This window comes from Babylonia areolata, chromosome 14 (assembly GCF_041734735.1).
Source record: "Babylonia areolata isolate BAREFJ2019XMU chromosome 14, ASM4173473v1, whole genome shotgun sequence".
NCBI classification, from domain to species: Eukaryota; Metazoa; Mollusca; class Gastropoda; order Neogastropoda; family Buccinidae; genus Babylonia; species Babylonia areolata.
The window spans coordinates 5,407,304-5,430,231 of record NC_134889.1 but is presented as its reverse complement, the minus strand read 5'-3'; the positions used below and the strand labels follow the sequence as shown (position 1 = coordinate 5,430,231).

General features: G+C 42.0%; 1 protein-coding gene across 1 annotated transcript; it reads left to right on the top strand.

Moving 5' to 3' along the window:
• Positions 1-579: 579 nt before the first annotated feature.
• Positions 580-22,716, top strand: LOC143289758 (uncharacterized). The gene is made up of 9 exons (XM_076598859.1): positions 580-672; positions 2,187-2,260; positions 3,615-5,072; positions 6,980-7,172; positions 9,288-9,414; positions 10,373-10,492; positions 12,280-12,367; positions 15,108-15,693; positions 18,050-22,716. Exons 2-9 carry the CDS (start codon positions 2,219-2,221, stop codon positions 19,606-19,608), a joined length of 4,173 nt encoding a protein of 1,390 aa, XP_076454974.1. The 5' UTR covers positions 580-672; positions 2,187-2,218; the 3' UTR covers positions 19,609-22,716.
• Positions 22,717-22,928: the final 212 nt, after the last annotated feature.

The following is a 22,928-nucleotide window of genomic DNA, read 5'->3' as shown; positions in this document are numbered from 1 at the left end:
AGCTGGATGAAGACTGCGGGGGTGAGAAAGTCAAAAGATCTTCGGATGACTCGTGTCGACTGTTCTGTAGGACAGAGAGGAAAAACAAGGTTTGATTTCCCATGAAACGAAGAATTAGATCGAGGACTTAGTGTTAAATGAAGATTATTTCCGATGTCCGAGTCCATGATGAACTGAAGCACCACGCACGTGGTACGAATGTCATGATGTGGCACTAACAGTCACGGTAATATCACTCAGTGAAATGCGTAACATTTTTGTTATGTTTTGTGTGAAGTAGTTATTACGAACTTCAGTGTCCTCTTTGTACGCAATCAATGGAATATGTATGCATTTAAACAGACAAATTAATAGTTTGTATGGTTTATACTATGGTATGTGTCTCCAGACCCCTCTTCCCTTTGAAGCCTGCAGGAGGAGGAGGAGGGGGAGGCGGAGCAGAAGTTAGACAAGGGAGAGAACGTCAACAATATTCACGTTGGCGATCAAATGGTGACATACCCTGAAATTCAGCCATCTGCCAATCAATGATCGCGTTTTAAGTTTTAGCCAATGGAAACAAGCAGCACAAACATACACACATCTTTGGGCACTTCCTGTTGACCGAGAAGAAAGAAAATGAATGTGACAGAAAGGAGTTAAATATAATTTTGTTTTCTGGTTTGGATAAAGGTAAATATACTTTATGATTATTTATTTAGTGTTTGTATCGAGGACTTTAGAAATGTAGTCCGATTTGCTACAATCAGAAATATCCACATTGATTTTACCACCCCCGATGACACGCCACAGGACTGTCGCTCTGTTCGAGTGTACGGCGAAATACGATCTGCTGATCCGAGTACTGTACAGTTCCATATTCAAACTCAAATTCAGGCGGTTTAATCGCCTGCTTCAAGCAATTAAAATAGACAACTTCCTTTCGGCTCATTGAAATGTTTGTCAAGAAATAACAAAAGCGAAATGAAAACAGGACACAGGACATTGAGAAATGTCAAAGTGAGAAAGACCACATAGGACATCGAGAAATGTCAGAGTGAGAAAGATCTTGGCATAATTGTCGACAATAAACTATCATTTGACATACATATATCCAGAATGCAATAAATAAAGCCAACCAGATGATAGGAATTATTAGAGAATATTTACCTATTGAGATAAAGATATATTTTTTAAACTGTATAAAGCATTGGTTAGATCACAGTAGAATATGGTAATATTGTGTGGGACCCATACCTCAAGAGACAATCTATAGCTATAGAAAGGGTACAAAGAAGAGCAACTAAGTTATAAAAGAATGCAAATATATGAGCTATCAACAGAGACTAATATGCTTAAATCTGCATTCATTAAAGGATAGAAGGCTAAGAGGGATTTATTTTTTTTAATAGAAACATATAAAATGTTAAATTGCTATAATGAAGTCAATGTGAATAATATTTTTAGAATGTCAGATTATGAGAGTCAAGAAATTCAATGATGAAAATTTGTAAAGAGCACTGTAATAATAACCCAAGGAAAAATTCATTAGCTAATAGAATTGCACAAATATGGAATGCACTACCTATCGAAACTAAACTTGCACAAAATACAAATGTGTAAAAAAATCTCCTTGACATGAAGATGAATTTAAAAGAAAAAATTATTGACTTTGACAAGTGAATTACAGTACATGTAAAAGAAAACATATGTGTATCCCACAAATAAAAGGAGATCAATATTGAAGGGGACATAAAAAAAAAAGGTCGTGAGGTCTAGGCAGTCAAATGCCAATCCCTACACTACTACTACTGCAACTACTACTACTACTACTACTACTACTACTACTACTACAAGGCCTTGTTACGTCCCCACCTCGAATAGACTGATTTTCTGTGTGGAAACCATTACACAGCAAGAAACAACTTCCATGGTGAAACTGAGTAAATTAGATTGAGTTTTACTTAGTGGTTTAGTTTGTTCATCTTATGTTAGGTTTTATATCACTATTATGGACACATAGGTCATATTTCATTCTCACATGTTTTTTTTTTTCTATGTGTTTACTGTTTTGTTTTCAAACATTAGATGCGTTTTGCCTAAATAAATGTGATGTGCCAACGTATGTTATGTTGTGCGGGCATGTGAATATGCCATACATGTTGCCAAATGTTATGTGTTTTACTGACATGTGATTTGTTTTGCAGGATGGTTTTTATTGGCAGTCCAGAGTGAACCTATGCAATATACAATGACGGACCCTATCCCTGAGTTTAAGAAGGTAAAAAAGATACTGCATTATATAATAACAGACAAGGATGGCAGTATGACAATGACATTATTTAAATGAATGGACAGAAATATTGGCTTTTTAAAGACTGTTGATATCTAGTGTTAACAATGCAGCTTAGAGTTAGAGTTAGATTTAGAGCTAATCAGGCATACAGTAGACATCAACTGATCAAATCATTTAGAGGTTTTGAAGTGCATGTGTATTCTCTCTCTCTCTCTCTCATCTCTCTCTCTCTCTCACACACACACACACACACACACACACACACACACACACACACACAGAGTGACACACACTAACAAGTAATTTGTTTCTCAGCAGAATCTAATAATTATTTTTTAGCTTGACTAAAGTGTTACCTATTTCAGTATACCTCATTTTATCATGAATTTTTAAGAATCTATTTATACATACACAAAAATTGCATATCAACTTTAGTGCAACACTTGCGTGCATGCATGTATTGATGTAATATCAGTGCAATAGTATGCAGTGCATATTATATGTGCATATACACACAACTCATTTGCACATGTAGAATTTTTTTTTTCTCTCTGTCTGAATGAGACTGTCTCTTTCACATGCATACAACATTAACACACATACAACATAGATCAGGGATCAGGTTCGACATCGGTCATCGGTCATTGACGCATTTAATTTTGAAATGACCTATTGTTTTTTAAGTTGCCAGGTCACATGACTTATTGTTTTTATGACCAGTCGGTCAACCAAAGTAACCATATCTCTCTCTCTCTCTAACGATCGTGATCGCTTTGTCGTCTGCTCCTACAGGAAATGACTATAAACTGGTTTATTAAAATACGGATCCGTGACGAAACGAAATCCGAAATGAATCTTTATCGCTGCCTTTCGCGAGCTTCGGCAAGAAGAATTGGCGTTCCCACTTTCGCATTAACCGGGTGATATTTGACCTATTGATTTTCAAAATGACCTATTGATTTTATGTTCTTCCGGTCATATGACCTATTGTCTGTTGAACCCAACCTGATCTCTGATAGATAATGCATGCATGTTACACACATACACATTCACACACTCAGTCTTTCAATTTCTCTTTCACAATCATTTTTGTTTGATTGTTTAGACTGGTGTAATTATATTTTATTATTTAGAGTCTACATTATAAGTGTATATGCTTTCTTATGATTTACATTACTTTAATGGTTCTATCGCCTTCCTCTTGTTATTGATTGGACATTGTTGTGTATGTTTTCTTATTTACATTAATGGTTCCTTCTCCTCCTTTTTATTATTAATTGGTAGTTAACTACTTAATGTGTGTTCTACCAGAGCGTCTCTCAGCCTGTGTTTTTTTCAGTTCCTGACCACCTGCTCCAGCCTGCTGAAGGCGGAGAGCCCTCAGTTCCTGGGGCTCATCCGGAAGCGCTATGACAGCTGCAGTGAAGACTTCCGCAGCTCCTCGGACATGGTGGACCTGCTGAACAACACCATGTCCAAGATGGTGTCCGACCAGAAGCGACTGTTTGTCCACCTGAAGGACTTTGTCACGAAGCTCAAGGCCTGGTCCAGTCAGAATCGCAGCACTGGGGCCAGCCGGAAGAGGAAGGCCGAGATGCCCAAGGACAGTGTGGCCAAAGTGGCCAGGATGGAAGACAGCACCTCGGAAGGCTCTGACCTAGAGGGCAAGCTGCACAGAGCGTTGGGGTCAGGGAGTCACTACTCCAGCGTCCACTCCACCTCGGCTGCTTCGGAAGCCATCTTGCAGCGGCGATCCAAGTCGTCGTCACCAGCGTCAAGGTCGAACCCGGACTGTGCCGGGGCTGAACCTCTTACATCCAGTCGTAGTTTGACAGCCAGTCCTGACAGTGTGCGTGTGTCTTCTGGCACCGACAGCAAGTGTTCTGAGGACTCAGCATCCCGTCCTCACTCCTCCCTGATGGAGGGGGACTGTGCGTCTGCAGCAGTGACCACCACCATGGCTGAAGGGGCAGAGACCTGTGCAAACAACGGCAGTGGTGGTCATGAAATCCACAACATTCCTCCGCAAGAAGTTGATGTCTCTTGCTCATTGTTGCACTCAGGTCCTGCTTCGTCCCACCCAGGGTCACCACGTCCACCCTCGTCTTTGCCCACAGCAACAGCAGTGAAAGGTGAAGTCAGAGAAGTTTGTGGGGAGACCCTCCAGCCCCAGACAAACGGCAGCATTGAGGTGTGTGGTGAGGATGAAGACAAGAAGGTGAACTCTGACCTAGAGTGCCTTGCCGCAGACAAAAAGACCCGGGCCACCTCTTCCAGCAAGAGTGTTGATGTCAAAAGAATAACACCTCAGCTCCTGTCACACTCCACAAGCAACACCTCGTCAGGTGCTGCCAACACACCTTGTGCCCAGAGTTCCACCACTCACTCAGCAGTCTTGTCTTCCCCCCATGCCAAAGGCAAAAGCTTGGGAGACGCCATCGACAGACTGAAGAACAAACTCACCTCCCAGCCGACAGCAGTAACGCACACAACACCCTCCTCCAAAACTGTGAATGGAAAAGTTGGTGATGAGGAGGATGACACGGTTACTGAAGTCAAGGTTGTTCACCACCGACACTCAGAAAAGCATAAAAAGTCAGTAACTGTGTGTAAGCAGAGCTCAGAGAGGGTGGGATCATCGACAAGCGAGGCCAGTGGTAGTGGGGGTGGTAAGAGTGCAGGTGGTAGCAGAGGGGAACACTCCTGTAGCCGTTCTAAGGAAACGGAGATGGAAGAGGGGGAGGAGGGAGGTGGGAAAGGAAGCAAAACGATCAGGAGACTGGAAAGACTGCTTGAGGTTAGTTTTTGATGTATGTTTGTTATTTTTGTTGTTGTTTTTTGTGGTGATGTGGTTGTGACAGAGAGGGGTAGAGAGAGAGAGAGAGAGAGAGAGAGATTGTCACTTTATGTGTGTGCATTCTTTCAGTGTGTTGTGGTTATTATTAATGTTATTTATAGGTCTATACAATCATAATTCTTGTTGTTACTGTGGACCTGTGAAGCATTGTGCATAGATCTCCCTAAATCTTCGTCCTCCCTTCCTTCAGAAATACTAATACTAAATATATATATATATAACACTAACAGGTACTGTGTTGTATAATTTGATAATATGTACATATGACATACATCTTGAATATTCTAAAGACAAGGACAAAGTGACCGTTCAGGCAATATGCTGTGAATGTTTCATGTTGATTTTTATCTTTATAACTAATATAAGTTATGGATGATGTGACTTTGGTGTTTGAAGTTAGATTTTCATCTATTTGAACTTCATTCACTCCGAACTTGAAGTTGGTAGGTGTAATTGAAACTAAAGGCCACCTGTATGATAGTTCATGGAGACATTCGATAGTTTAATCCAAACTAAAAGTCTAAAGTCAGAGTATACTTAATTTACTCTGAACCTGGTTGGTAGAGCTGTGTAATTGAAAGGTGACCTTTATGATTGTTCATTGAGGCATTCAACAGTTTAATTAATCCAAACTAAAAAGTCCAGGTGTCATCTGAATGCTGGCCTTTGATTTGTGAAGACATCTAACGGTTATATAACTTATATGTTCATGTGGAGTGATGGCCTAGAGGTAACGCGTCTGCCTAAGAAGCAAGAGAATCTGAGCACACTGGTTCGAATCACAGCTCAGCCGCCAATATTTTGTCCCCCTCCACTTGACCTTGAGTGGTGGTCTGGATGCTAGTCATTCGGATGAGACGATAAACCGACGTCCCGTGTGCAGCATGCACTTAGCGTACGTAAAAGAACCCACGGCAGCGAAAGGGTTGTTCCTGGCAAAATTCTGTGGAAAAATCCACTTTGACAAGAAAAACAAATAAAACTGCCGTAGGAGAAAATACAAAAAAATGGGTGGCGCTGTAGTGTAGCGATGCGCTCTCCCAGGGGAGAGCAGCCCGAATTTCACACAGAAATCTGCCGTGATAAAATGAAATACAAATACAAATATTACGACACAGGTGTCCTTATCAGGCTTATGCTCACCTGCATATTACTGGAACTGGTGAAGTTTTAAGTTCTTTAACTGAAGCTATCTATTAAACATGGTTTTAGTTTCCAGACTGGCACACACAGTGGTAGTGCTTTCAATATAACAAGGTGCTTTCTAAACTTTATACTGACCTGTGGAGAAAAGCTAAGTTAGTTTCCATTCAGAGTTTACAAAAAATATATGTTTTTGAGATTTTTGTTGTTTCTGTGTTTGTTACAACTTGTTGAAAAAAAAAAATCAAAACCAAAAGTGAAAAACAAACGATCTTGGAATATTTTACAATCATATAGATTAGTCTCCTGTGAGTGTGAGTAAAGCACTTTGAATAAGATAATGAACATGTTTCCATAATACTTTAGTACAAATAGATAATATTAATAGAGATGCAGTATGCTTTCTATGAAATTATTAAGTTTTTTAAATACAATAATGTATTTTGTTCCCCATAACAGTATAACACACCCTTCATGACAATAGACAATACATTGTTGTGAGAGAGTTGAATGGAAATTTATGATTTATATTTCGATAGATGATATATGGACTAGTGTGTGTCTGTATGGTGTACATGTACATGTTTTGCTGTGAATAGAAATTGCTAACATATTATAATCATATATGATATCAGATATGTGTCTCCCTTTGCCTGGTTGCGGTGTATTGTCCCCCGTTTTGACTGTGGAGAGATATTGTGCAGAAAATCCGTGATGAGATTGAGAAGGTGCGAGAGAAGGACCTGAGTCTGGATGACCTGAACGAGAGTGATTCTGCCTACATCTATGAAGATCGTCTGCAGAAGAAATTTGTCAAGGTGTGGGACCGCTTGTGTCAGCTGAAAGGTTGCACCAAGTCCTCCGGGAGGCCCATTGAGCGCAAGTTCAAGTATGAAGGTCAGTGGATTTTTATAAATATAATTAAAAAAAAAAAAAAAAAGAAACTAAAAGGAAAAGATTAAAGAAATCAGGGTCCATACAGATTTTAAGTTGAATTGACATGTCTTTAAAAAAAAAAAAATCCTTAATCTGTAATTGTAAAAAAAAAAAATTATGAGCCATCTTTACCCCCCCGCCCCCCCAACCCTCCCACCCCTCCTCTCTCTCTTTACTGGAAAAAGCCCATTCTGCCAGTGATAAATCATGCGCACATCCTCTCTCTCTTTACTGGAAAAAGCCCATTCTGCCAATGATAAATCATGCGCACATCCTCTCTCTCTTTACTGGAAAAAGCCCATTCTGCCAATGATAAATCATGCGCACATCCTCTCTCTCTTTACTGGAAAAAGCCCATTCTGCCAATGATAAATCATGCGCACATCCTCTCTCTCTTTACTGGAAAAAGCCCATTCTGCCAATGATAAATCATGCGCACATCCTCTCTCTCTTTACTGGAAAAAGCCCATTCTGCCAATGATAACTCATGCGCACATCCTCTCTCTCCTTTCTGGAAAAAGCCCATTCTGCCAGTGATAAATCATGCGCACATCCTCTCTCTCTTTACTGGAAAAAACCCATTCTGCCGATGATAAATCATGCGCACATCCTCTCTCTCTTTACTGGAAAAAGCCCATTCTGCCAATGATAAATCATGCGCACATCCTCTCTCTCTTTACTGGAAAAAGCCCATTCTGCCAATGATAAATCATGCGCACATCCTCTCTCTCTTTACTGGAAAAAGCCCATTCTGCCAATGATAAATCATGCGCACAGAGTCAGTATACTCAGGGGAGGCTGCTAGCCACTGCTACTTTTAAATTCTGTGCCTAGGTGGAATAGTTATCTGCACAGGACAGGAATTAAACCACTGCTGGAGTCTGCACCAGTGAGTCATGGAAAGTTTATTCATAGTATTTAACTCACTCAGTACGGCCAGTCCTCTCTTCTCCTCTACACAGTGCGTGTCTGGATGACCCAACCTTTAGCTTCCGTCGTCAGATTTGTGGTATTCTTTGTCAACATTCGCCTCTTCAGTATAAGAGCCTTCCGCTTGCAATATTTTGATGATGGTAATTGGGGTGAAACGCTGTTAACGTGGTCTCTTTCGGCGTTCGTATGGAAAGAGTTAATGAGGTCCAGATTTGAAACAAATTATTTATCAATGGAAATGTTAGTGTCACTTTCCTGGATATTATAATTATTATTATGAGATGAACATAACACATTTAAAAAAAAACCAAACAAACAAACAAAAAAACACAAAAAAAACTGTGGTAACAGAAATCAGTGAAATTGTTTGCTGGTGATGCACATATGTCGACCTTGGACATGGTAACAACCTGCACTCTTACAAGGCACTGATACTGGGTTGGACACCAGGACCTTCCGATTGGAAGTGCAAGACATTTGGCTTCTGCTTCTGTCACACTGACCCGTACCAAATGCTTAGTTTCCAGGCCGTACCAAATGCTTAGTTTCCAGGGAAACCAAAGGGGGGTAACTCTTCTTATCCAATCACCTATTGGGTTAATGTGATGAAAACAACAACAACAACAACAACAACAAACCCAACAAAAAACCCAAACCAACTGGACTGATAGAAACACATTAATCAGGTGGATGTGTCTGTGATGTTGATGTTCATGGGGTTGGGGTCGAATGGTAACACGACTGCCTAGGAAGCAAGAGAATCTGAGTGCGCAGGATCAAATTCCACACTCGCCATATTTTCTCCCCTCCATCAGACTTTTGAGTGGTGGTCTGGATGCTAGTCATTTGGATGAGATGAGAAACTGAAGCCCTGTGTATAGCATGCATGTAAAAGAAACCACAGCAAGCAACAAAAGGGTTATCCCTGTCAAAATTCTGCAGAAAAATCCACTTTGGCAGAAGAAAAAAAAAAAGGGTGGTGGTGGTGATGCTGTGCTGTAGTGATGCGCTCTGGCCTGGGGAGAGCAGCCTGAATTTCACACAGAGAAATCGTTTGTGGTGAAGAGTAAATTGATACAACGTGACACGTCGTGATATAATGCAGTCCAATACAATACAATACAAGTGCAGTTGATGTTGCAGGCACGCGGTTCCCAGAGATCAACCGGAAGATAGAGAAGTTTGTGAACCGACCAAACTCCTTCCCAGACTATCACGACGTTCGCGGCATCATCAAGAAGGTCAACACCCGGTGGCAGCTGGGACTCAAGTGAGCACACCTTTTTTCTTTTTTTTTTCTTTTTTTTTTTCTATTGTGTCATCTGCACCGTTTCAGTGGCATTACTCCATCAGTCGCAGTCCCAGTGTTGGCAGTCCACAGGGAACTATCAGTGATTTTGAGGAAGACATTTTTTTGTCTGTCGCTGGACTTGATTGAGCGTTATTAATATGTTGGGTCTTTTTGTGTTGAGGATGTGTGAGGCACCTGTGTTACAAATCAATATTTTCAACTCTTGATATGGCCCTTGTGTGGTCCGGGCCAGGTGGAGGGTTATCCTAGTGTTAACACATCCGCCTAGGACGCAAGGGAATCTGGAGTGCACGGGTTCGAATCCCACTCGCACCGGTATTTTCTCCCCCTCCTCTTGCCCAGACCTTGAGTGGTGGCCTGGACGCTGGTCTTGCGGATGGGATGATAAACTGAAGTCCTGTGTGCAGCACGCACTTAGTGCACATAAAAGAACCCATGGCAGCAAAAGGGTTGTCCCTGGCAGAATTCTGTAGAAAAATCCACTTTGGTAGGAAAACAAATACATTATCAGGCATAGAAATAAAGGGTGTGTGTTTGTGTGTGTGTGTGTGGTGGGGGAAGGGGAGGTGAAGGGGGTGTGTCGCTCTCACTAGAAAGCTGTCTGAATTTCTTGCAGAGAAATCTGTTCTGGTAAAAGAGTTATACGATACGATACGATGCGATGTGTTACGATACAATTATACTACACAATGCATGCAATACAATATACTATACAATGCATACAGTTCAATACTGTACAGTGAGTGATATTCAACATGATATGATGTGATGTGATACGATACAGTTATACAATACAATACAGTACAGTGCAATACAGTACACTATAATACAATACAATACAACAAAACAAGCAACAAAGACAATGTAGTGAGGTGTGTGTGTGTGTGTGTGTGTGTGTGCGTGTGTGTGTGTGCAGTGTGATGCAGATCAACAGTATTTCCAAGGAGACGTTCATGGACGTTGGTGAGGCACTGCAGCGCCGACGTCAGGCTGACTTCATCAGCACCTTCCACTCCAAGCAGACCATCCCATACTGGTGAGACCGTCCTGCCCTTTCCTTTGCTTCAGTTTCAACTGTAGGCCGTCAGTCATTTCATTTTCATGTTTTTTTGGGTTTTTTTTTTAAGTCATTTACTGCAGATTTAGTCATTTTCACTTTCAAGTTTAGGTCATAAACTGTTTTGTTTTTCAATCTTTTTTTTTTTTTTTTTTTTTAAAGTCATTTACTGCTGATTTTGTCCATTCACTTTCACGTTTAAGTTCATGATTATGTCAATTAAGTTTTAGTCACTTACTGCAGATGTAGTCATTTCACTTTCAAGTTTAGATCATACGTCATTTCATTTTCAAGTTTTTGTCATTTACTGCTGATTTAGTCATTTTCACTAGGTCATAAGTCATTTTGCTTTCAAGTTTAAGTCATCAAGTCATTTCACTTTCACGTTCAGGTGATAAGTCACTTTGTTTTCAAGTTTAGGTCACTAGTCATTTCATTTTCAAGTTTATATAGTTACGTCATTTATTTTCAAATTGACGTCAAAAGTCATTTTGTTTTCAAGTTGAGGTCACAAGACATTTGTTTTAAGTATAGGTCATATGTCATTTTATTTTCACGTTCAGGTTGTAAGTCTTCATATTTTCAAGTCCAGGCCATGACTCATTTTATTTTGATGTTTAGGCCGTTAATCGTTTTATTTGTTATCATGGTTGTGAACATTTCAGTGGACGTAATCAGAATGCCAGACTGGGTGGTTAATGAGTTGGTGACAAATGGTGTTGGTATGTTGATAGAGGAAGCTGGCAGAACTCAGACCTCAAAACTTTTATTGTATTTGTATTTGTATTTCTCTTTTTATCACAACAGATTTCTCTGTGTGAAATTCGGGCTGCTCTCCCCAGGGAGAGCACGTCGCTACGCTACAGCGCCACCCATTTTTGGGGGTATTTTTTCCTGCGTGCAGTTTTATTTGTTTTTCCTATCAAAGTGGATTTTTCTACAGAATTTTGCCAGGAACAACCCTTTTGTTGCCGTGGGTTCTTTTATGTGTGGTTTATCATCTCATCCGAATGACTAGCGTCCAGACCACCACTCAAGGTCTAGTGGAGGGGGACAAAATATCGGCGGATACGTTACCTCTAGGCCATCACTCCACCCTTTTATTCAAGGTTCAAGATTTTAGGTATGGCCCATTCTTCCAATCTATCCTTGCTTATCTACATCAGTTTTGGCAGAATGGTTAAGACGCTTATCTGTCAGTACAGTGTCAGCGAGGGTCTGGGTTCCAATCCCAGTCAGTCCTTTTCTTCCAAGTTTGACTGGAAGATCAAACTGTATTTTCAAAAGAGGGCGCTAGCCAGGGGGACAAAGGGGATGTTACCTACTTCCGGGAGGTTATCGGCCGTAGTTCTCTCATTTTCTCCACATAGGCAGATAGTAGTTTGTACAGGACAGGAATGTCAGACCCCTGCCGGAGTCTGCACTAGTTGGGTCACGGTAAGTATGTTATTTAAACATAATTTTAGATAGAAAATTTCCTTTTGGGTGAGATGATAAACCAAGGTCCCATATGCATCACATGCTTGGTGCACTGAAAAATAGTCCCTGGCATGTTGGAAAGAACCCATGGCAACATAATCATCATCCTCTGGCAAAATTTTGTGGAAGAAATCCACTCTGATAGATACACAAATATATACGTGCACTCGAAGCTTAACATGTTGGGTTATACTGCTGGTCAGGCATTTGCCTAGCAGGCATGGTTTAGCGTATGTGGACTTGTCTGAATGCAGTGACACAGCCTTGAGAAACTGGTATGTTGACAGCACTGGACAAGACCCGGCCATGTTTGACGAAGAGCTGAGACAAAAACTGGAGGAGAACGGGCGAGTGGGCAGGTCCAGGCTGGAGGGGGTTTGTTATCACTCATTCTTCCTTTTTTGACTCACTTGTGTAAACAAAGTGAGTCTATGTTTTAACCTGGTGTTCGGTTGTCTGTGTGTGTGTGTGTGTGTGTGTCCGTGTGTCTGTGTGTCCGTGGTAAACTTTAACATTGACATTTTCTCTGCAAATACTTTGTCAGTTGACACCAAATTAGGCATAAGAATAGGAAAAATTCAGTTCTTTCCAGTCATCTTGTTTAAATCAATATTGCACCTCTGGGATGGGCACAAAAAAATAAAAAAAAGAAGCCTAATCATATGCAAACTGCATTTACTGTTATATTTATATTTTTTGTATTCTCTAAACTTGGCACTTTGACCTCTTATTCTGACACAACAACAAGAGGAGTCATTATTATCATTTTTTGTTCAAACAGGAACTTCTATTGCTAAGCATGGAATTTTTATTTATTTTGCAAACGTTTTGGTGCAGATAGTAAAAAAAGGGAAATTACTCTGTAATTAATGCTAGGGGACTTAATTTATCACAAGTGAGTCTTGAAGGCCTTGCCTCTCTTGTTTCTTTTTTTTTTTTTTTAAACCAGTTACTGTGAAGTTCGGTCTATTGAGCACCCTGGTATATGAGCCACACTGACTGAATTTTAAAGAAAATTGAACTTCATACTCACATAAGCCGTACTGGCTTATAAGCCACACTTGTTACCGGTACCGGAACACATACCGATACTACAGAAAAGCTGTCAGTACTGTAGGTTATGAAATAAACACAAGCGGAAACAACACAAAGAAAAGCAAGCGAAAATACTGCTAGTGCCATACAAAAAAGTAAACACAACGAAAATAAGATCCATAATTTAGGGATAGTTTCATTTATTCAACATCGTCCTGCTCACTGAATCCACTGAAATCTTCGTCTTCAGTGTCCGAGTTGAAGAGAACCAGCACAGCTTTTTCCGCTATCTTGTCACTGACTTCTACCTCACTTTCACTTGATGAACATGAACGAAAGGTGGAGGTCACTGCTGGTTCGTCGCTTGCACTGTCGTCTGCTGCAGCACACAGTCCAGCCTTAGGAAATCCATTGATAATTGTGGACTGCTTTACTTTTCTCCATGCTGTCCGGATCCAATGACAGACTTCGGCAAAGCTTGCTTGTAGTAAACGGCCAGTTTTGGTGACAGATTTTTCACCACTTGTCATTCAGGTGTCCCACTCGACATGTTAAAATCATCAAATAAGCTGCATCATTGTATAAGCCGCAGAGGTTGAAGTTGGGAGAAAAAGTTGCAGCTTATAGACCGATCTTTACGGTACATTGAATAGAGGATAACTGGAACATTGTATGATTCGTATTGGTTGAAACGATCTGGTATATGTATGTATGGATGTATGATAATCAGTCATGTCTGACTATGACCATCAGAACAGCAGAGGAGGCAGCTATTGTCCCACCTATCTGGGCTAGAATTGGATTCTTCTTCTTTCTTCTTCGTTCGTGGGCTGCAACTCCCACGTTCACTCGTATATACACGAGTGGGCTTTTACGTGTATGATCGTTTTTACCCCGCCATGTAGGCAGCCATACTCTGCTTTCGGGGGTGTGCATGCTGGGTATGTACTTGTTTCCATAACCCACCGAACGCTGGCATGGATTACAGGATCTTTAACGTGCGTGTTTGATCTTTTGCTTGCGTATACACATGAATGGGGTTCAGGCACCAGCAGGTCTGCACATATGTTGACCTGGGAGATTGGAAAAATCTCCACCCAGGCGCCGTCACCGAGATTCGAACCCGGGACCCTCAGATTGAAAGTCCAACGCTTTAACCATTCGGCTGTTGCGCCCGTCGAATTGGATTCTAGTGCAGAGTGTCTTGCCCAGGTTACATCCCCACTGTCTCTGCCAAGAGGGTTTTAGGACAGTTGGTGTTGTGGATGGTTCCCAGGGGCCAACCAGCCCTGTCGGCTGCAGCACAAAGGGCCAGTGCTCTAGTTAGAGAGTCCACAAAAGACAGCTGTAAATGAATGCCAGTGTTGTGGAGAACCATTGATCATACAGCTCTCACTTAGCTGTTTGACCAGCTGAAAGGCAATGTCAGTCAAGTGTAAATATTTAGCAAAATAAGTCTGATAAAGTAAATACATTGTAAATTTTAATGTAAAGTGGGTTTTTTGGGGGTTTTTTTTTAGTTGTTTTTTGTTGTTGTCACATTCTTTCATTGCATTCTCACAACCATTCATACACTTAAGATACTCTGGTTTCTTCCTTTTATGAACTGTGTGTCGGCAGAGTGAATCTATCTGTCTGTCTGTCTGTCTGTCTATCTACCTGTATCTGTGTCTGTATCTATATCTATGTATCTCTATATCTGTATATATGTGTATATATATATATATATAACCATTTTGGGTTCAAAAAAGCTCAATGGCAACTGAGAACTTAAAAGTTTGGAGTATTGTATTGTCAGTGCCATCTGGCCAGTGATTTGAAAATTGGGAATTAGCAGTCACAAGGAGACGTGATCTCAAATTGTTATGCATACAGTATTCATCCAAAAAATGCTATTCATCTTCTGTAACTCCTCAAGATTTACACCTAGTTTTTTTTGCTGAGACGTCCTCTCAATTTCAAGTTCATGCACGCTTTTTCACAATCGACACTATGCTCTTCTGTGTATATGTGTGTGTGTGTGTGTACATATTTCATTTGTGAGTGCCCATCTGTATGTCTGGGTGTGTGCGGTGTGCAGGTGATCAGGAAATACACAGACCTGCAGCTGGCACTGGGCGACGACAACCGAGACGAGGGGGACAGGGACAGGGACAGGGACGCCTCCACAGCCCACCACCACGGCGACAAGTTCAGATCCCATCACAACGCCAAGTCCCACTCCGATCACAACTCAGGATCCCTGTCCCATCACCAGTCAAAATGCATGTCCGATCACGAGTCGAAATCCCAGTCGGATCACGAGTCGAAATCCCAGTCGGATCATGAGTCGAAATCCCAGTCCGATCAGGAGTCAAAATCCCAATCGGATCAGGAGTCAAAATCCCAGTCCGATCACGAGACGAAGTCAGTGTCTGACAACAACTCGGCCTCAGCCTCTGAGCACCACTCTGACTCTCTCTCAGATGGTGACGGGGAGGAGGACGAGGAAGCGCAAGGAAAGGTCAGCCCGCAGGTCATCAAGGCGGCGAAGGTCGTGTTGACCGACTGCATGGAGGAGGAGGAGGAGGAAGAGGAAGATGTGGAAGAGGAGGACATGGAAGAGGAAGAGGAGGAGGAGGATGCGGAAGAGGAGGACAATGATGGTGACCTGAACATGATTGAAAGTGAGTTGTGTATAATTGTGTGTGGTCTATTGTAGAGAACATCTTTCAGAAATCTTTGGAGATAATTTATGTTTATGTTTAATGCTTTTTTTTCTTTTCTTTTTTTAAGGTGAGGGAAGGATGGTTTTTGTATTATGTCTTTAATTTTTGTGATGATTAGCGGTTTTCTTGCAAACAAGCTGGAAAACAGTCTGCGTGTTGATTTTCATGTTGTGTTTCAGTGTAATTGTTGATCTCAGTCTCATATATGTGTGCGTGTGTGTGTGTGTGTGTGTGTGTGTGTTTGTATGTTTGAATGTCTAGCATGGCTAAGGGTTGTAGGAGTTTCCAGATGTGTTTCTGGGGTTTATGTGTTTTTGGTTGGTTTGGGTTTTTTTTGCCCTAGTTTTAGCATGACAAAGAGTTGACGGAGTTCCCAGTTGTGTTTCTCTACACCTTTTTATACGCCTGCGTGCCAGCTCGTGGCAAGATCACAGCAACACCGTGTTGTGGTTGTGGACTTTATCAGGAGCGAAATTCACTGCACAGTGTTTTGGTATATTAGATGTTTCTGGCCTCTGCTACCACTACTTCTACTAATTATGTAGTACTTATATGGCGCAGACTCCCCATGAAGTTGACTCTAAACGTCTCACATGAACTGATGAACCGATATATACACATGAGTGCATATTTAGCGCACAGTTGCATGCAACAGTGTATGGAGACATGAAAAAAGGAAACATATAATGATATACGATAATAATGATAATAATAAGATGAAAGCATATATAGTGCAGTCCCCCCCATCTCAGACAGGGCTCACCATGCTTACATAAAGTTACAATAAAATAGGCAAGTTTAAGAAGAAGTGACATTAAAGTATGTACAAAAAAAAAAAAAAAAAAAAATCATCAAATGTAGGTCCTTCCTGTTAAGTTTGAATATATATATATATAGACCAAGACAATACTACTGATTTATGTCTGAGTTCTTGGTTGTCGCAGGCCCGGAATTCCCAGATCCCTAGTTCCTGACTCACTGTGTTGAAGCTGTGGCAGCCAGCCAGTTATTGGTGAGCAGGATGACAGGTTAAAGATCAATTTAGCCAACTCGATGAAGCCTGCCGGTACTGCAGGTCTCGTAGCATGCATCCAGTTTTCCTCAGGCAATGGCTATGAAGAGAACATGACCCGAAGGTCAGAGGCCAAAAGTCAAGGTCACGGTTTGGTATATATTGACAGAAAAAGCGTGTAGACCTGTACAAGAGAGATAAAGTCTTGCGCTCAGTTTTCATAAACTTGATGCAGTGATTAGTCGTGGTCAAAACATTAATTTGTTTGAAAAGTGCCGGTAGGAGATTGAAGGTCAAGGTCACAGTACAGTACAATGAAAAACACACGCACAAAAAGCGAACAAGCAATGAAAATATGATAGAACTGAAAAGATTGCATCCTTTTTTTTGGTTTTGGTTTTGTTTTGTACACTACAGTGATTAATTACGGCCAGCATTTAATTTACGGACTTTTTTTTTTGAAAGTCAAGTAGATCAGGAACCAGAGGTCCAGATCACAACAGTGCACTAAAAAAGAAAAGAGTTCTGTTGCAAGACGATCAGTTTGTCTTGAAGCGCCACTGTGTTGTCTGTCCAATGTAATGAGTGTCTGATACAAGGCCTTTTGGGGGCCTTGGTTCTCCTGTTGTGTTTGAAAGGGGTCTTACAAGATTGTAGGCCCCTTCTGTTGTGTTTGAAAGGGGTCTTACAAGATTGTAGGCCCCTTCTGTTGTGTTTGAAAGGGGTCTTACAAGATTGTAGGCCCCTTCTGTTGTGTTTGAAAGTGGTGTTACAAGATTGTAGGCCCCTTCTGTTGTGTTTGAAAGGGGTCTTACAAGATTGTAGGCCCCTTCTGTTGTGTTTGAAAGGGGTCTTACAAGATTGTAGGCCCCTTCTGTTGTGTTTGAAAGTGGTGTTACAAGATTGTAGGCCCCTTCTGTTGTGTTTGAAAGTGGTGTTACAAGATTGTAGGCCCCTTCTGTTGTGTTTGAAAGTGGTGTTACAGGTTGGTAGGCCCCTTCTGTTTTCTTTGAAAGTGGTGTTAAGTTGGTAGGCTTCTTCTGTTGTGCTTGAAAATGGTCTAAGCCAGTAGGTATGTTCTGTTGTCTTTGATAGTTTGAAACTGGTTTAATAGCTGGTACGTCTTTCCTGTTATGTTTGAAAGTTGTTTTACAGCTGGTGTGTTGACATGTTGGATGATGCGTGTTGGATGATGCGCTATGATGTGTGTTGGATGGTATGGTACGATGTGTGTTGGATGATGCGGTATGTGTTGGATGATGCGGCATGTGTTGGATGATGCAATATGATGTGTGTCGACAGTGGATATAGCGGAGGAGTGTCACCTGCTGATGGGTGGTGACGACAACAGCCAGGACAGTTCTGAATGGCGCCACGAGTTTGGCGACAACTGGCAGCAACAGGGCAACAACAACAACAGCAGCAACAACAACGATGACAACACCGCCACCTGGCAGCCAGACCACGACGACAGCACGGGTAGCTGGCCTGAGGATCACACAGACAAGGTCAGCTGGCCTTCACAGCGTGGCGACAACACCAACAGTGTGGAGCTGTGCGACGCTGTCGACAACGACAGCATCACTGAGGGGGACAACAGTGTCAGACTGCTGGAGGTAGAACCCAACAGGACCCACGGCACCGAGTGGCTGAGGGAAGGCAGTGGAGGGGATGAGGCAGCCATAAACCTGACGGAAAATACTGGCGATGACTGCGAGTCATTGCCCATCACACAGTCTGAGAACAGCGACCGGCGTCCGTGGCACACCAACACGTTTGGGAGTGACGGCAAGGAGACGGTCAGGTGGAAGGAGCAAGTGGGGGACAATGAAACTGTGTGGATTGAAGAGAACGACGAGGACAGCTGTGAACAGCCCGAACAGACCTCCACCGCCACCACCACCACCACCCATGCCCGTGCCGCCGCTGTCGCCCTGGCAACTGACAGAACTGCAGAAGGTGCTAGCAGAGTGGCGGTGGTGGAACATTCAGCAGTGAGTCACCACCCTCCCACTGTGGTAGGCATAGTCAGGGAGGGGGAAGGGGGGAGGGGAGGGGGAGAAAGTGTGCACCCCCACCACCGGTTAGACACAGGGGTGATTGAGGTGTACGAGGAGGAGGATGTTGTGAAGGTGAAGGATGCTGTGATGGCAGAGGGTGTGGATGGAAGGGGGGGCTCTGGTACCGTTGTCGACAGCAGTGTGGGTCAGGATATGAGGACCCAAGGGGCCTGCGACCAGAGCGAGGTGATTGACCTTGACGCCGGTGTTGTTGTGGACCCGGAGGAGGTCACGGAGGACATGGCGCCAGCAGAGAGCGCTGTGGGGGTCAGACAAGTGGGGGAGGAGGTGTCAGGTGGTGGGGGGGAGAGCAGAACCCAGCAGGTCAGGGAAAACAACTGTGTGCCAGAAGACAGCAACGCGTGCAGTGCCGTCGCCACTGACGGTCGCTGCGTCATCAGCCACGTCATCAATGACGATGATGGCAGCGATGCCGTTCCGGAACACGCAGCCACCGCTCCCACCGTCCGCACCCTCTCCCCGGACGCCGTGCACACGCTGAAGACGGGCAGCCTGCACGTGACGAAAAAATCCAGCTCCCCGGTGAAAGTGAACCCTGACCTCCGCCTCCCAGCATGTTTCCAGCAGAGGAACAGTGACAAGGTGTTCTACCCAGACAGAAGTCGTGGCTATGTGGGCGTGGAGCAGAATGGAGACAGCATCACCATAGGCAGCTCTGACGAGGAGACGGAGGTGAAGGCGGTTGTCAAAGGGAGGACTCTGACGCGGTCGGACCGCTGCACGGTCACTGCCGCTCGGCCAGAGGACGGGGACGTGATTGTGTTGTCAGACGACGACTAAAGCAAATGGTGCGTTGTTTGCCACCACTTAGAACATGAATTACAGTAGTAGAACAGGGGGTACCAGGTCAAAGTGACCCAGTACCCCCGGTCCTTGTGCTACTTTAAGGTTATGACAGTTCAGTTCAGAAGAGCATTAAATTTTTGGTTACAACCGTTCTATTCAGTTGTGAAATGGATTTTTTCTTCTTTCTAGTTTCAATCATTGGAGAAAAAGAAAGTTACAAAAAAACCCAAGAAATCTTATACTTTTGGACTCCTGTTAAGAAAGTTGGTAGATTAACCAGTTCAGTGCCAGAGAATTTTGTTTTAAAAAAAAAAGTGCCAGGGAATTTTGAGGATTCAGGGGTAATAAATCACAAAAAAAATCTAGCACTAAAGCATGGGCAATACAGAAAGAAAGTAAACGTTTTTGTGAAGGAAAATGAGTGTAGATTCTGCTTCTGGGCTTTTTTTTTCCCCCCCAATTAGGTTGATTGCAGGTAACTGTTCAGGCATATAAAGTCAAGATAATAATTTTTGTGTAACCAAAAAGTCTATTTCCACCTCTACATAGTGACATCCATAAAGAAAAGAAAGAAAATACAGCTAGAAATAGCATGCCTGAGGTCAGATAATACCTGTAAAAGAAATTAAAACAGGCTATAAGTTTATGAAAACAAATCACAGCTCGTGCAGACATGTAAGTAAATCACTGCCCCAACAATGACAAAGGTGGGTAAAGTCAACGTAAAAGGTCAATCAGGGTCTCAGAAGCTGAGCTGGCAAGCTTTTTGACAGCAAAGAGTGTTCGTAAGTGAGAGGGTGAAGTTCTTTGATGACGCTCACTCCTTTCAAGTTGCACGTGGGCGGATTAAAGTGTCTGCCGTACAACCGGCTTGTCACCTCTTCAAACAAGTTATCCGTCTGATTCAGCGGAAAAAAAAAAAAAAAACGTGAAAAACAAAAAGCACTTGTTTCACAGCCAGTGCAGGTTCAGTCCTGTGTTTCGTGAAAATCATGGGGCATTGGTGGCTGTCGATTCCCTTCCGTCTGCTTTGAAATGTGAGTACACTCTTCCCAAAAGCATTGCCTCCTCCTTGATGACCTCTGGCTGGCATTCGACCTGTTCTCTTACATCATTCCTCTCCCTCTCTTCCCCTTCTTCCAGCGCTCGCTGCTCATATTCTGTCAGTCATAGACAGTTGTTCAAAAATGCTGTCTGATTGGATGGACAGGCTGAATTACCATCAAATGGGCTGTCAGTTTCATCACTGTCGTTGTCAATCACCATCGTTTTCAAACCAATCATCAGACAAGAGAGATCCTTCTCCTTCGCGAAAGCTGTCCATAATCACAAGCAGGGCTTTCAGAATTGTGTAAATCTGCTGACTGTGACTATTTGCTTTACCGGACACAGTTTTCAGCGCATTTCTTTGCACATGATGCAACCCCCTTTTCCACGTGCGTATCACGATGTGGTCAGTTAGCAAATTATTGTCGGGTAGAAAGGGGTCTTCTACTTGATGTATGTTCATTTAAATAGTATTTTTATAATCCAGACACTTCAAACTAACTGTTCAGAGTCTGTTTATGTGAATTGAACCAAAATCCAATAAAGGAAAAATTGGAACATATGCAGGACGTCAGTGGACGCCTTATAGGCACTATGGCAATACTTTTTGTAGGACGTCAGCTGACGTCTTATAGGCACTCTACTGGTTGAGAAAAGAAATTTACATGAACATGAAGCTGATTTTATGGTTTTAGTTTGATTTTTTTTTTCATCATTGAAAGTTGTAGAAGCAAGTTATCTGTGTCTTGTTCCCCTGCGCTCTCCCCTACCTCCGCAGCCCCCCACCCCCCACCCCATTTCTTTGTCTCTCTCTTTTTTAATTTTTTTTTTATATATATACTTTCATTCACTTAAAAAAAAAAAAATCTAAGTATTTCCTTGTTAGTTATATTTTTTCTTATTACTCTAGTCAAACCTCCGATTCAAAATTGAAAATTCAGGAAACTTTGGATGATAGTGACAAGTATTTGTGTCTGTGTCTTTGTGTGTTATTTAGAATTCATGTGGCTTGCTTTACTTCCATGTATGTGTGTGTGTGTGTGTGTGTGTGAACTTAGTTTAACGTCTGTTCACTAGAAGTGTTATTTGATGGAAAGAAGAGAGGTGGTGGATGATGGAGAGGGAATGCTTGTGAATATTATTGTAAGAAAGTGTTAATGTTTGTACTAGAGAAATGAAGATAAGTCTATTATAAGAAATAAAAATGTTAAAGAGATGGTACTGTTATTGGTAGCGTGTAATAAATGAGTTGTTATAGGAGTTAACCATAGATATAGATAACAACATTAATAAATTGCTGTTAGATTCAAATAATCAATATTGTTAATACAGAGAGCAGAATGCAGCTAATCCCAAATATTTTCTAAATTTGACACTTACACCACATTCAAGACTAATTATAAGTCTTCGGTATAGAATTTGTTTAAATGCCTTTTGAACAAAATTTTCTAACAATATAAAATGTATGTGCAGTAAACAAATAAGTGTAACTGTAAGCCATCTACTCATTCACTGTCTTCTTCTTCTGCGTTCCCTGGCCACGCTAGATTTTCAGTCCGGTCAGGACAGCAAAGTCCGCGGTCTGTTGCAGGGACCCCACCGGTCCCCACAGTTTGTCCTGGAGCTCTACAGGGCTGGGCTATGCCTGGCGTCTCAGAGCATCGAAGGTGGGGCAGGACTGCAGGATAAGATAGGATAAGATAAGATAAGAATAACTTTATTATCTCCAACTGGAGAAATTTGGTCAGGTGCATTATCACAACATAGACAAGTAAACAACATGGTGACCATAGCTGTAAAAGCCAACAACAGCCCCTACAAATATTACGAAGATACAAATGTAAAAAATATCACATACATCGTTTCATACATACATCCACACACTGCAGGTAATAACTAGTATTCTTAATGTAAAAACAGAAAGAATTAAGAAACATTATTTGAATATAATTATAAACATAGCTTACTATACTACACATTGGTTATAATAGACAGATAAGATAAGAATAAAGATGAATTGCGGAAAACCACAACCAGATAATCAGCACACACCCGCACCGCACGCCCCCCCCCCCCCCCCACCCTCTCCCCACCACTCACCCCACACACGCGGATAACTTGATTAAACAAGAGTAATAAACATATGTTCTCAAATAAAAGCATTTCACATATTCGCTTTTAAAAACATTGCAATTAATTATTACATCGCAATTATTAAACAGAAATATATTTAGAATATGGACGTTAGCATTAGACATATTCATTGT

Excerpts from the sequence above, each read along its gene's own strand:
- LOC143289758 (XM_076598859.1), top strand. The coding sequence starts at position 2,219 with ATGCAATATACAATGACGGACCCTATCCCTGAGTTTAAGAAG. Across the intron at positions 7,173-9,287 it reads GCGCAAGTTCAAGTATGAAG|GCACGCGGTTCCCAGAGATC; the intron begins GTCAGTGGATTT and ends TTGATGTTGCAG. Across the intron at positions 9,415-10,372 it reads CGGTGGCAGCTGGGACTCAA|TGTGATGCAGATCAACAGTA; the intron begins GTGAGCACACCT and ends GTGTGTGTGCAG.